This window comes from Myotis myotis, unplaced genomic scaffold (genome assembly GCF_014108235.1).
Source record: "Myotis myotis isolate mMyoMyo1 unplaced genomic scaffold, mMyoMyo1.p scaffold_m19_p_3, whole genome shotgun sequence".
Lineage (NCBI taxonomy): Eukaryota > Metazoa > Chordata > Mammalia > Chiroptera > Vespertilionidae > Myotis > Myotis myotis.
Window position 1 is genome coordinate 25,019,404 of NW_023416335.1, and position 15,181 is coordinate 25,034,584.

At 36.9% G+C, this 15,181-nt stretch overlaps 1 protein-coding gene across 2 annotated transcripts in view; it reads left to right on the forward strand.

Moving 5' to 3' along the window:
• The window catches only part of HOOK3 (hook microtubule tethering protein 3), a 92,962-nt gene that overhangs the window by 30,279 nt on the left and 47,502 nt on the right, over positions 1-15,181 (forward strand). For both annotated transcript variants that reach the window (XM_036299250.1, XM_036299251.1), the window contains exon 9: positions 5,500-5,663. In XM_036299250.1, the coding sequence (XP_036155143.1) occupies positions 5,500-5,663 (164 nt within the window). The remainder of the gene's footprint in view (positions 1-5,499; positions 5,664-15,181) is intronic.

Sequence of the window (15,181 nt, forward strand, 5' to 3'; positions counted from 1 at the left end):
TCACAAGACACCGTGACTTAGAGATTTCAGGGTCATGCTGGGAACTGATTGGTCAAATTTGAGGTAAAGGTAATAAATTATTTCTTCAGGTTTTGAGGACAATGCTGAAGCCTTTTCCAGATCCCTGTTTGGTCTCATGGGAAAGTGGCGAGGCGGTCATTCCACCGTAATGCTCAAGAGCTGAAACATAACTTAGGTCAAGATAGTATCTTCATCCTGCCGGAAGTTCAGACTGTGACCAGTCGTCAGGTCCGGCTACTGTCTCCTGCTGCCTCAGGGTTTGCTGTTATTGGGGGAAAGGCTAGGTCTCTGAGGGGTATATATAGAAAGGGATATGATTTTGAGAGCTAGGATTTAAAACTAAATTTAAAGTCATAGGGACCCTTGGTTTCACTGGTATAAACAGATTTCAAAGTGAATGGCAAGGTTTAGAGAGGTTATGAGGAAAAAAAAAAAAAAGGATAGCCCTATAACACACTTAGCTCTGCAGAAAACAGTAGAACATAGTCATGGTATGACCTCTAATGTAAGCTTTCTGGCTTTTCAACATTTAGAATTGTTTTGTAGAGAAATGTTATTATGAAAGTAAAGGTATAGAGATTGAGAATGAAAATAGTGCAAGAGTGATGAGGGAAGGGGAGGGCCACTAATGTTCTTGTCTTTCCAAGAAGGGAGTCAAGAACCACTTCTGTGGGGCAATAGTCATTCCATGGCTGGCTCCTTCTTGTCATTCAATCTCAGCTCAGACCACCTGATTTATTTGTCATAAAATATTTATTGGGCACTTAGATGTGCCAAGTACTAAATTAGGCCTCCTTGAGAAGTCCTTCCATGGTCAGCCAATCTAAAATAATCATCCAGACTCTCATATTATTCTTACTTTAACCCTCTGCATAGTACTTGTCACTCTCATTTTTGCATGTATTTATTGGTTTACTTAATATGTTTTTGTTTATAAATTTAATGTGATTTATTTTGAATATATAACTATTTGGTGGAATAAGAACTTTCTGTGCTTTAATTATCACAGTAGGTCTTGCACCAATAAAATTGCAACAGTGTCTAGTATGTAGTAGGCACACAGTGAATACCTGAGTGAGTGAGTTGAGTGAGTGAGTGGTGAGTAATTGAGTGAAATGAGTCAGTGAGTAGTTGTTGAAAATTGCAGCAGTGACCAATGAAGGGAGTGAGTATAGTGACATAACTATCTTTGTGGAAAGAAGAGATGGCAGAAGTTGCTGTAATTTAACTTGTCAGAGGAAGAGTCACTAGATAATGTCTAAGGTTGATAAATCAAGAAATAGTGTTTTATAACATATTATTAAGAGATGTAAAGTAACTACTGAAAGCAATAGAAATTAAAACAGTTAAAACTAGTTGTCTCTTGCCCAGCTGACGTGGCTTGGTGGTTGAATGTTGACTCATGAACCAGGAGGTCATGGTTGGATTCCGGTCAAAGCACATGCCTGATTGCAGGCTTGATCTCCAGTGAGGGGCGTGCCCATTGATGATTCTCTCTCATCATTGATGTTTTTGTCCCTCCCCCTCTCCCTTTCTCTCTCTGAAATCAATAAAAATTATTTTTAAAATTTCTTTAAAAACTAGTTGTCTCTTAGAAGTGGAAAATGTCAATAGGAAACTAGCTTTTCATTTTAAGCTCCTTTGCCTTGTTTGATATTTTGCTTAAATCATGTTTCTGTATTATTTTTAATTAGTCTCCTTTTTCTGTGTTTGTGAAAACGATTTCTGCCAAATATATTGAGTTAAAATATTTTAGCAATCTTTGCTAGTCTGATAAGTCTAGCATTAAAGTTTTAGCCTTTATAAACTGACCACATACCAGGTTATAAAGCAGTTCTTTTTTAAAAGTATATTTTTTTTTATTGATTTCAGAGAGGAAGGGAGAGGGAGAGAGAGGTAGAAACATCAATGATGAGAGAGGATCATTGATTGGCTGCCTCCTACATGCTACCTACTGGGGATCGAGCCCACAACACAGGCATACGCCCTTTCTGGGAATTGAACTGTGACCTCCTGGTTCATAGGAGATCAGTGCTCAACCACTGAGCCACACCAGCCAGGCTATAAAGCAGTTCTTAATAAAATTTCAAAAAAATCTGTGTCTTTAGATTATGCTCTGTGATAAAGATGCAATTAAAGTTAGAAATTAGTAGCAAAGAAATGAATTTTTAAAATTTAAGATTTTAAGCCATAAACATTTATTTAAGAAAGAAGAATGGCCAAAACCGGTTTGGCTCAGTGGGTAGAGCGTCGGCCTGCGGACTGAAAGGTCCCGGGTTCTATTCCGGTCAAGGGCATGTACCTGGGTTGTGGGCACTTCCCCAGTGGGGGATGTGCAGGAGGCGGCTGATCGATGTTTCTCTCTCATCGGTGTTTCTAACTCTATCTCTCTCTCTTCCTCTCTGCAAAAAATCAATAAAATATATTTAAAAAAAAGAAAGAAGAATGAAAAAGCAGAAATGAATGAAATAGACCAGTGGCATAGAATAGAGCCATATTCTGTTCTGAGAAAAGACTTACGCAGCCCTGGCAGTGTGGCTTATTTGGTTGGAGCATCATCCCGAACACCAAAAGGTGGTGGTTAAATTCCTGGTCACTGTACAAATCCAGTTGTGGTTTCAATCTCCAGTCAGGGCACATGTGGGAGGCAACCAATCAATGTTTCTCTCTCTCTCTCTCTCTCTCTCTCTCTCTCTCTCTCTCTCTCTCTCTCTCTGGTTCTCTCTTGTTTCCTTTCCCTCTCCTTCTCTCCCTTCCTCTCTCTAAAATCAATAAAAAAATAAAATAATTTTTAAAAAGACTGATTTATGGAAAGCTGATAAATTATAGAGCTGGCATTTCAGATTCATTCATTTATTCAGTAGACTTTTACTGAGCACCTACTATGTACCATCCACTGCTCAAGTTACTGTAGATATAATGAAGGGGGGGGGGCGGGTATAAAAAAATAGATAAAATATTCCTGCCCCCAGGTGTTTACATTCTAGTAAGGAAGACAGACAATAAATAGAGAATATAGTTTTAAGTGATGGTAAGTATTCTAGAGAAAAATAAAGCAGAGAAGGTAGAATAGGGAATCCAGGATAGGAAGAGTTAGTAGTTTTAAAATGAGTAGTCAATACAGGTGCACCAGAGAAGGTGACATGGTAGTAAAATCCTAAAGAGGTTATGAGAGCAAGCCTCTTAGATTTTCAGGGAAGAGCATCACAGGCTGAGCACAGGCCTGAGGTAGAGCATGGCGGTACATTCAGGAACAGCAGGACAGAGGGTGGCAGGAGTGGAAGGGAGTGTGGAAATTAGTCTGGAGAGGCCTTACAAGCTTTTGGAAAGACTTTGACTTTGAGTAATGGGAAGTCATTGGAAGCTTTTGCACAAAGTAGCCCTGTGATCTGTTTGTTTTAATGGAGTGTGCTTGTTTTGCTGTGTGGAGAATAGAATATAGGGAAAATAGGGCCAAATCAAGGAGACTAATTGAGTGGTCATTGCAGTAATCCAGGCAAAAAATTATGTTGGTTTAGGTCATCAGAATTTAGGGCTAGTGGTCCAAGTGTGTTTGACGGTAGAGCCAATGATATTTGCTAGCAGATTGGATGTGGTGGAAAGATGTTAAGACTTATGACTAAGCAATTGGAAGGATAGAGTTACCGTTTACTGAGGTGGGAAAGGCTGTGGAAGGACTGGGCGGGGGGTAATTAAGAGTTCAGCTTGGACAGTTTAAATTAGAGATGCCTATTAGACATCCAAGTGGACATGATATCCAGGTCAGGGTTTTAGGCTAGAAATAGAAATGTGTGAGTTGTCAGTGAATAGATGGTGTTTACAGCCATGAAACTGGAAGCCATCACTGTGTTCAGAAAAGAAAAGCTGTAGGATACTCTAATGGCAGGGCAATACTCTAATGGCAAAAGAAAGAGAAGGTAGACCAGTGAGTTGGTACAGAAACCAGGAGTAAGGTGTCCTGGAAGCCAAGTAAAGAAAATACTTTAACGAGGAGGATGTGATCGGTTGTATCAAGTGTTCTTGGTAGAGCACTGTGACCTGGAAGTCAGTGGGTGAGCAGATCGGGTGGAAAAGTAGGGGCAGTATCCAACCAGAAAGAGTTCAGAAGGCAATGGGGGATGGAGAGGGAGAATTAGAAATGGCAGGCAACTTTTGTTTTTACAGCTTTATTGAGAGATAATCTATATATATATAAAAGCCTAAGTGAACATTACTACCGAATGGCCAGTAACTATGATGTGCACTGACCACCATGGGGCAGACGCTCAGCACAGGAGCTGCCCCCTTGTGGTCAGTGTACTCCCACAGCCAACCTCCCTTGGTCCCTCCCCCGTGACCTGCTGGCCAACCTCCCACGGTCCCTTCCCCCAGCCTGCCCGCCCCCATCGGCCCTGATCGGGACTGGGCCAGATGGCCCCGATAGCCAGCCAGGCTAAGGGACATCCCACCCCCCCACACACACACACACACCTGTGCACCAATTCGTGCACCGGACCTCAACATATAACAAACTACTCACATTTAAAATGTACACGTTTGATAGATGTTAACATATGTATGAACATGTGAAATCACCACAATCAATATAATGAGTCCATCACCCTCCAAGTTTCTCGTGACTCTTTGTAATCCCCCTCCAGTCCCAAACTGCTTTCTGTCCCTATAAATTAGCTTGTATCTTCTAGAATTATATATAAAAGAAATCATACAGTGCGTACTGTTGTGTGGTGTGGGTTTTTTTGGTCAGACTTCTTTCATTATTTTGAGATTTACTCATATTGTCCGTATCAATAGTTAATTTTTTGTAATTAAGATAGTATTCAGTTGTATGGATATACCACAATTTACTCATGCATTCACTTGCTGATGAATATTTGTGCTGTTCCAGTTTTTCGTTATTACACATGAAGATGCTATAAACATTTTTATAAGTCTTTGCATGGACATGTGGTTCTGTTTTTCAAGTAAATACCTAGGGGTAGAATGGCTGGGTCATGGGGTAGTTGCATGTTTAATTTTTTAGGAAAATGAAAAACTGTTTTATATGCTCACCAGAAGTGTATGAGGCTTCCATTTGTGTGCTCTGGTACAGCCAGTTTTTTAATTTTAGCCATTGTAGTCAAAGTGTATTGGTGTAACATTGTGGTTTTAATTTTCATTTCCTAATGACTGATCATAAATATCTTTTTGTGTGCTTAATTGCCCTCTATATATCTTTGCTTAACTGTCTTTTCAGATATAAAATAATGAATTCTTGCTTACTCTTAATATATTACTCTACTTGTGCAATATTCCAAAAATAATGTTGAATGGTTTAAGTGGAGGTTGATTGTACTTTTTATTTATTTTATGTATTTTATTATTTTTTATTGTACTTTTTAAAAAATAGGCTTTAACTTATCATGGTAATTCACAGGTGATTATGGCAATGCCAATGTCATTGGAAGAAATAACTGCTGTCTTCCTTTATTCTAACAGGTTGCAGCATTGCAAGAGGAGAAAAGCAGCCTGTTGGCAGAGAATCAGGTATTAATGGAAAGACTTAATCAGTCTGACTCTATAGAAGATCCTAACAGTCCAGCAGGAAGAAGGCATCTGCAGCTCCAAACTCAATTAGAACAGCTCCAAGAAGAAACATTCAGGTAAAAGACCACTCACTAAAGTCTGACTTTTAAAAATTTGTTAACTATCTCTTAAAGTTAAGAATATAGTATTAGGACTTCTGGGTAGCTGCAGACCAAGGACGCTGTGTAATAAACAACTTTCCTAAAATCTTCCCACATAACCTGAAATAGCTTTACATGAAGGGAACAATTCTACCAAAGCTACACTTCAGTATTACTTGAAGACAGAATGCCCCAGCTGAAATATAACTATGAGTGAAAAAAAGAAAACAAACACCAGCCCCATCCCACACACCTGTCCCACCCCCATTCTGCCAGGCAAGAAAGGCAAACCGAGGCAAGTAAAGGCAGACTGCAGAAGAAATTGGAGGAAGACAGAAGAACTCTAGTGAAGGGGCCTATGGGTGAGTTGGAATAATCACTAAAAAGATTAAATTCACTCAAAATCTGAAATCATTTTTAAAACAAAAATGGAGATTAGACCACAAACTGCAGGGAACAAATTTCAAAGTAAGTGCATCTTCTTCTGTTGATAGAGAAGTAGATTTTTAGAGAGAGAGGAAGGGAGAGAAAGAAACATTGATGTGAGAGCGGAATATCAATTTGCTGCCTCCTGCACACCCCCCATCAGGGATTGAGCCTGCAACCCTGGCATGTGCCCAGACCAGGAATCGAACCAGCAACCTTTTGGTGCACTGGACAGTGCTCAACGAACTGAGCCACACTGGCCAGGGCAGTGCATCCCCTTAATGGGCCTGATGCCATAAAAAGATACTGGAACTGAATTTAAAGAGATTGGTACCCTTTTGAGTACTCAGTTTAAAGAGACACGATACAAATGCCAAGTACATGATTTCTAGAGACAGATTTACTTAAAGAACAAACTGATTTAAAAGGACAGTCTTCTAAACACACCTGGGAAAGAAAAAGATCGAAAGGAATAAGGAAGGGACCGATAGCACTTGGATAGTGAAAGAGAAAAGAAGAAAAGGAAAAACTTGGCGCCCTGCAACACAGAACAGAACCACAAAATTGAAGAGCTTAGCAGTATGATAAAAATATTATAATTTACTATAAATATGTTATGACCTGTTTCTTACCTAGAGGTAGATTTCCAGTGTTAAAATAGTAAGAGACATTAAATATCAATTATATTTTTACTTTATCAACTAACTTAGTATGACAGCCTATCCTTTATTATTCCTCAATGAAATGTTTCTGGATTTTTATTTTCTTTTTGCCTTAGCAGGAAAAAATTAAAACCTTTAGTCAGAAACTGTAGAAACAATCCATCCCCTGTGGTTTACATCAGCAGTTCAGTGTGGTCTGAGGACCCTGCAGGCTCACTGAGACCCTCTCAGAGTCTGAGAGCGCTCTCTTTCCCAGCTACACCTCTGAGGAAAGCTGCATTTCCTCCATATGCTTCAGCCTGAAAACCGAAACAACAGATGAATGCAGAAACAGCTATGACAACCCAGCTCTTTCATTAAATCGGACTATTTCAGTCACTGAAGTGTAAAACACTGCCACTTTTACCACTGAACTATCTTGTCTGTATTAACATAATGGGTTTATTATATATCGATAGATAAAACCTATGTAAACAAAAGTTCTTTAGAATCTCAGTAATTTTAATACTATGAAGGGATTCTGAGACCAAAAACTTTGAGAATCCTTCATTTGCATCTTGACTTTCTAAGAATTGGTGGACAGTAAAATCTAAATATGATTTTTACCTTTTTGTTTCTAAGTTGTGGCTAGTTTTTTAAAATTATAGTTGATATACAATATTATATTAGTTTCAGGTGTACAACATAGCGATTCAACATTTATATCCCTTACAAAGTGATCATCACAGTAAGTCTAGTAACCCATGTGTTACTGTACGTAGTAATTATAATATTACTGACTATTCCCTATACTGTACCTTATATCCCTATGCCTTATTTTATAACTGGAAATTGGTAATTCTTAATCCTCTTCACCTTTTCAGTCCATTCCCCTACCCCACTGTTTCATTAGTTTGTTTTCTTTATGAGTTTGTTTCTATTTTGTTCTGTTCCTTTGTTTGCTTCTTTTTAAAGATTTCATAAATAGGTGAAATCAAATAGTTCTTGCCTTCTCTCTCCAGTGTAATTCACTTAACATAATACTCTAGGTCCATTTATGTCCCAAATGGCAAGATTTCATTCCCTTTTATGGCTAAGTACTATTCCGTTGTATATGTATACACCACATCTTCTTTATCTATTCATCTTTCCCTACTTGGTTGTTGTAAACAATGGTGCAGCGAACATAGGGGTGCATATATCATTTCAAATTATTGTTTTTGTTTTCTTTGGATAAATACCTAGGAGTGGAATTGCTGAGTAATATGGTAATTCTCTTTTTAATTTTTTGAGGAACCTCCACACTTCTTCATAGTGGCTTCACTAGTTTACAATCCCATCAGCAGTGCATGAGGATTCCTTTTTCTCCACACTTGTTCTTTGTTTTTGGTATTTTTTTGGACAATAGCCATTCTGACAGTGTGAGGTGATATCTCATTGTGGTTTTGATTTGCATTTCCCTGATAATTAGTGATGTTGAGCATATTTTCATGTATCTATTGGCCATCTGTATATCTTTAGAGAAGTGTCTATTCAGGTTCTCTGCCCATCTTTTAATTGGATTGTTTTTTTTGTTTGTTTGGTTTTTATGTTGGGTTAAAATGATTTATTTGTATATTTTGGTTATTAACCCCTTACCAACTATACTAGGTGTACCGGTTAATAATGGCAGATTTTGTAACCAAAGAGAACACGATAATTTCAAGAGAAACATCAAAAGTGCTTTATTCAAAGTAATGTCTATCGCTAGCTACACATTTCCCCCACCTTTAGGTAATTTGTGGATACTGTCCCAATACAACTTTTCTTGTTTTGAGGCAAACGATTCAGAGACCCAATTGTCCACTTCTTCGTACATTGTGAAGTGCTGCTCAGAAAGTGCGTGTGCCATCGATTGGAACAAGTGGTAATCTGAAGGAGCAAGGTCTGGTGAATACAGCGGGTGGGTTAATACTTCCCAGGCAAGATCTTTTAACGTGTCTTTAACTGGTTTTGAAGTGTGTGATGGTGCGTTATCATGAAGCAAAATTACTTTGCCGTGTCTTCTGGCCCATTCTGGTCATTTCACGATCAAAGCGTGGTTCAAATTGATTATTTGTTGTAGGTAGCAATTAGTATTAATGGTTTCACCTGGTTTTAGAAGCTCATAATACACCACACCTTCCTGATCCCACTAAATCAGTGGTTCTCAACCTTGGCTGCACAGTAGAATCACCTGAGAATCTTTTTAAAATCCTGATTTCTGAGCGTCATCCTCCGGAAATTCTGTTTCTTTGTTACTAATGTTGTAGCCCCACCCCATAACAAAGAAACAGAATTTCCGGAGGATGAGGCCCAGAAATCAGGGTTTTAAAAAGATTCCCAGGTGATTCTAATGTGCAGCCAAGGTTGAGAACCACTGCACTAAATGCAGAGCATTGTCTTCTTTCCAAAGTGATTTGGCCTTGCAGTGGATGTTGATGGTTGACCTGGATCAACCCATGATTTTGTGCATTTGGAATTCTCAAAATAAATCCACTTTTCATCTCCAGTCACAATTCGATGCAAAAAAAGACTTTCTTTCATGCCGTTGAAGCAACATTTTACTGATGACTTTTCCGTTTTCCATTTGTCTTTCGTTCAGTTGATGTAGCACCCATTTTCCTTCCTTTAAAATCTTCCCATTGCTTGTAAATGATCAGAAATTGTTTGCTGAGCAATGTTTAATCTTTCTGCAAATTGTTTTTGAGTTTGACACGCATCTTCATCCAATAATGCTTATAATTGTTGGTCTTCAAACTTTTTTGGTTGACCTGTTATGTTCTTTGTCTTTCACATTGAAATCAGCACTTTTAAAGCTTTTAAACCAGCGTTCACAAGTATCTTGAGATGGAGCATGTTCACCATAAGCTTCCCGAGGTATACGGTAACTTTTTCTTCAAAATAAAGTAATGAATTAAAACTTCCTGCAAATGCTCTTTTTTTTGGCATGAAATTCAACATTTTTAAGCGTAAAAATGTCTATGATGTTAACACCTTCAGCAAATTTGACATACGAAGTTTTGGAAGCTTGCTGTCAATACAAGGAAATAGCATACATATCAAATTGCATATATATCAACATATGTGTAACTCCATCTATTGAAAAAAATACGCATTATTAACTGGTACACCTAGTATAATTTACAAATATCTTCTTCCATTCACTAGATTACCTTTTCATCTGTGGATAGTTTCCTTCACTGTGTAAAAACTTTTTCGTTTACCTAGTCTCATTTGTTTATTTTTGCTTTTGTTACCTAGGCCAAGGAAACATATCCAAAAAATACTGCTAAGACCAATGTCAAAGAGTTTACTGCATTTTTTTTTCTAGGAGTTTTATGGTTTTAGGTCTTCCAGTTAAATCTTTCATCCATTTTTAGATTTTTTTTTTTTTATATAGTGTGAGAAAGTGGTCTAGTTTCATTTTTTGCATGTATCTGTTTTCCCAACAAAATTTATTAAAGAGAATGTCTTCTCCCCATTGTGTATTCTTGCCTTCTTTGTCATAGATTAATTGACCATATAAGCATGGATTTATTTCTGGATTTTCTATTCTGTTCCGTTGATTAATGTGACTGTTTTTTGTGCAATTACCATACTGCTACTATAACTTTGGTTACTAAACTTTGTAGGATAGTTTGAAATCAGGGAGTGTGGTACCTGCAATTTTTTTCTCTCTCAACATTTCTTTGACTATTCAGAGTCTTTTGTGGTTTCATATAAATTTTAGGGTTGTTTGTTTCAGTTCTGAGAAAAATTACATTGGTATTTTTGTAGGGATTGCATTGAATCTGTAGATTGTTCTGGGTAGTATGGACATTTTCACAGTAATAATTCTTCTGATCCATGAGCACTGTTTATCCTTCCATTTATTTGTGTCTTTAATTTCTTTCATCAGTTTTCATCTTGTAGTTTTCACAGTACAGGGTTTTTACAACCTTGGTTAAATTTATTCCTAGGTATTTTTTGATGCAATTGTAAATGGGATTGTTTCATTTTGTTTTGTTTTCTCTTCCAGATAGTTTGTTATTGGTGCATAGAAATGCAACAGATTTCTGAATATTAACTTTGTATCTTGTAACTTTACTGAATTCATTTATTAGTTCTAATAGTTTTTTGTTTAGGGTTTTCTATATGTAGTATGTCATCTGCAGATGGTGCCAATTTTACTTCTTTCTTTCCAATTTGTATATTTATTTATTTATTTAGTTTGTTTGTTTGTTTGTTTGCTTGCTGTGTCTAGGACTCTAATACTCCATTAAATAAGAGTGGTGAGAGTGGGAATCTTTGTCTTGTTCCTGGTCTTAGAGAAGAAGCTTTTTGTTTTTTGTTGTTGAGTATGACATTAGCTGTGGGTTTGTCATATATGACCTTTATTATGTTGAGGTATGTTCTTTTTCTACCCTGTTTATTGAGTTTTTATTATAATTGGATGTTGAATTTCATCAAATGCTTTTCCTGCATCTATCGATCATATGATTTTTACTCCTTCATTGTGTTTATGTGGTATATCACCTGAGTTGGTTTGTGGTTATTGAACCATACTTGCACCCCTGCAATAAATCCCACTTGGTCATGCTATATGATCTTTTTTATGTATTGCTGAATTCGTTTTGCTAATATTTTTCTTGTAGATTTTTGCATTTGTATTCTTCAGGGATATTGGCCTGTAGTGTGTGTGTGTGTGTGTGTGTGTGTGTGTGTGTGTGTGTGTGTGTGTGTGATTTGAGTGTCAATGTAGTGATAGCCTTGTAGAATGAGCTTTCCCTCTTTTTCAATCAATTTTTTGAAATAGTTAAGAAGGATAAGTATTGATTCTTCTTTGAATGCTTGGTGAATTCACCTGTGAGGTTGTCTGACCCTGGTCTTCTGTTTGTTGGGAGTTTTTTGATTACTGATTCAATTTCATTTCTAGTATAATTGCTCTGTTTGGGTTTTCTGTTTCTGATTTAGTATTAGAAGATTATATGCATCTAGAAATTTATCCATTTCTTCTATGTTGTCAAATTCGTTTGTTATATAATTGTTCATAGTATCCTCTTATAAATCTTTGTATTCCTGTGGTATTTTTTGTCACTTCTCTTTCGTTTATATGATTTTATTTATTTGGATCCTCTCTTTCCTGATAAGGCTGGTTAAAGGTTTATCTATTTTGTTTATCTTTTCAAAGAACCAACTCTTAGTTTCATTGATCTTTTATATAGTTTGTCTTTTTTATATGTTTCTGCTCTGTTCTTTATTATTTCTTTCCTTCTACTCACTTTGGACTGGTTTTTTTCTAGTTCTTTTAAGTGTAAGGTTAGATTGTTTGACATTTTTCTTGTTTTTTGAGGTAGGCCATCCCTTCACTTGCCTGTGTCATTATAAGTTTTTCTCTTAGAAATGCTTTTGCTGTGTGGCCCAAAGATTTTGAATTGTTGTGTTTCCATTTTCATTTTTCTCAAGATATTTTTTTTTCTCCTTGATTTTGTTCATTAACCCATTGAATGTTTAGTGGCATATTGTTTAGCCTCCACGTGATTTTGTAATTGATTTCTGGTTTCATATCATTGTAATCCAAAAAGATGCTTGTTATGTTTCAGTCTTGTTAAATTTGCTGAGACTAGTTTTGTGGCCTAATATGTGGTCTATCTTGGAAAATGGTCCATGTGCACCCAGAAAAAAAAATGTGTTTTGCTGTTTATTAAGTCTTTCTGGTTCAAGGTTTCATTTAAGGCCACTGTTTCCTTGTTGATTTTCTATCTGGCTGACCTACCCACTGATTAAGTGAGATGTTAAAGTCTGCTATTATGACTTGTAGTACTACCAATTTCTCCCTTTATGTCCATTAATACAGTAGATCCTCAGGTTACATCAGAGATCTGTTCCTATGGCGTGATGTAACGAGATTTTCGCCGTTAAGTCGGAGCCCACCTACATAAGCACATACATCACTCACATGGAGCACATACACAGCAATAATGAAGTGAAACAGTAAAAAAATCTAAAAGAATGATAACAATTCCTGACCTTTACTTGTGGTAAATAAATAATAAAAAACATAAAGCACATATGTGCGTACGTCAAAATGATGGAAACTTTTTTTTAAATAAATAAATGGGAGATGGTGACGTAACCACAAAATGACGTATGTCGAGTCCTACGTAACCTGAGGACTGCCTGTAATTGCTTTATATATTTAGACACTCCTACATTGGTTGCATTGGTGTTTAGAAGTTATAGCCTCTTGTTGGATTGGTCCCTTTATTATTATGCAATGCCTTTTGTCTGTTGTTACAGTCTTTGTTTTAAAGTCTACTTTATTTGATATAAGTATTGTTATGCCAGCTTTCTTTTTGTTTCCATTTACATGGAATATCTTTTCCATCCCTTCACTTGCAGTCTGTGTCTTTCAGTCTTAAGTGAGTCTCTTATTGGCAGAATATCCACAGGTCTTGTTTTTGTTTTGGTTTTTTCTCTTTAGCCACTCTGTCTTTTGATTGAAGCATTTAGTACATTTACATTTAAAGTAACTATGAATGTATATACTTATTGTCATTTTAGTAATTATTTTCTGATTTCTTTGTAGTTGTCTGTTCCTTTCTTCTTCTCCTCCTCTCTTCTTGTACACTGATGACTTTCTTTAGTGATTTATTTGGGTTTCTTTCTCTTCTTTTTTTCTTTTTTTTTTTGGTGTGTGTGTGTATCTATTATAGGGTTTTGGTTTGTGGTTACCCTAAGATTCATATACATATATAAGCTATGTTTATGGTAGTCTATTTTAAGTTGATGCTTGCTTAGGTTTGAACACATTTCAAAAGCATTACATTTTTTACTCACACCCCCACAATTATGTTTCATTTTGTTTTTGTTAATCCTCACTGCAGGATTAACAAAATTTTTCCCTTTGATTTTGTGGGGAGAGTGGAAAAGAGGGAGAGAGGGAGGGAGAGAGAGAAACAGTGATGTGAGACAGCGATTGGTTGCCTCCCGCACGTACCCCAACAGGGGCTGGGGATCAAACCCACAACCCAGGTACATGCCCTTGACCAGGAATCAAAACCGCAATCCTTTAGTGCGTGGGCTGGCACTCTAAACAGTGAACTACACCAGCCAGAGCCCCACATTTATGTTTTGACATAATATTTTTCATCTTGTACATGTGTGAATTTCTTAGTTTATTATTGTATTTACACATGCTCTTACTACTGGTGTCTTTTAACCTTTTTACTAGCTTGATAATTGGTTGATTTACTATATTTACTAAATGTTTGCTTTTGTTAATAAAATTTTTGTTTTCCTATGTTTTCTTATTTTTAGTTTTGGCCTTTTCCTCTTAAAGTTCCTTTAACATTTCTTTCAATGCTGGTCTAGTGGTGATGAACTCCTTTAGCTTTTGCTTATCTGGGAAACTCTAATCTCTTCAATTCTGAATGATAACTTTGCTGGGTGTATTCTTGCCTATAGGTTTTTTCTCTTCTGTCACATTGAATACATCATGCCATTCCTTTCTGCCCTGCAAAGCTTCTGTTAAAAAAATCAGCTCATAGTCTCTTGGGGAATCTCTTGTATATAACTAGCTTCTTTTCTCCCACTGCTTTTAAGTTTCTCTTTATCTTGAACTTTCGGCATTTTTATTATGATGTGTCTAGGTATGGGCTTCTGTGGGTTCATCTTGTTTGGGCCTCTCTGTGCTCCCTGGACTTGGATGTCTGTTTACTTAACCAGGTTGGTGACGTTTTCCGACATTATGTCTTCAAATAGGTTTTTTTGTCCCTATCTTTCTCTTCTCCTTCTGAGAACCTGTGATTTGGATGTTGGTATACTTGATGTTGTCCCTTAACTTACCTTCTTTTCTTTTTTCTTTTTTGCTGTTCTAATTGGGTGATTCTCATGGCCTTGTCTTTCATCTCCCTGACTTGTTCTTCTACATCAGCTAATCAGATGTTAATTCCTTATAGTGTATTTTTTATTGCAGTTTTTGTATTGTGTTCTGATCTTTTTATATTTCCTATCTTTTTGTTGAAGTTCTCACTGAGCTTGTCTATTCTTCTACCAAGTTCATTGACACCCTTATAACTAGTGTTTTGAACTCTTTATCTTGTTGGTTGCTTTTCTCCAGTTCATTTAGTTCTTTTTCTGGGGTTTTATCCTGTTCTTTCGTTTGGAACATATTTTTGTGTCTCCTCATTCTGCCTGTCTATCTGTGTGTGTTTTTGTGGATTAGGCAAAACAGCAACCCCTCCTGGTATTGAAGCAGTGGCCTTGAATAGGAGCTTCCTTTTTGTAAACTCTGTATGCTGGTTGCCTTTGGTAAGCCAGCTGGAGCTAGAGCGGGCTGCTGAGCATTACCGTGGCTGCCGTAGTGGCTAGCAGTGGCTGGAGCTGGAGCCAGCTAAGATTGAAGTCATGGGTAGTCCTGGTGTA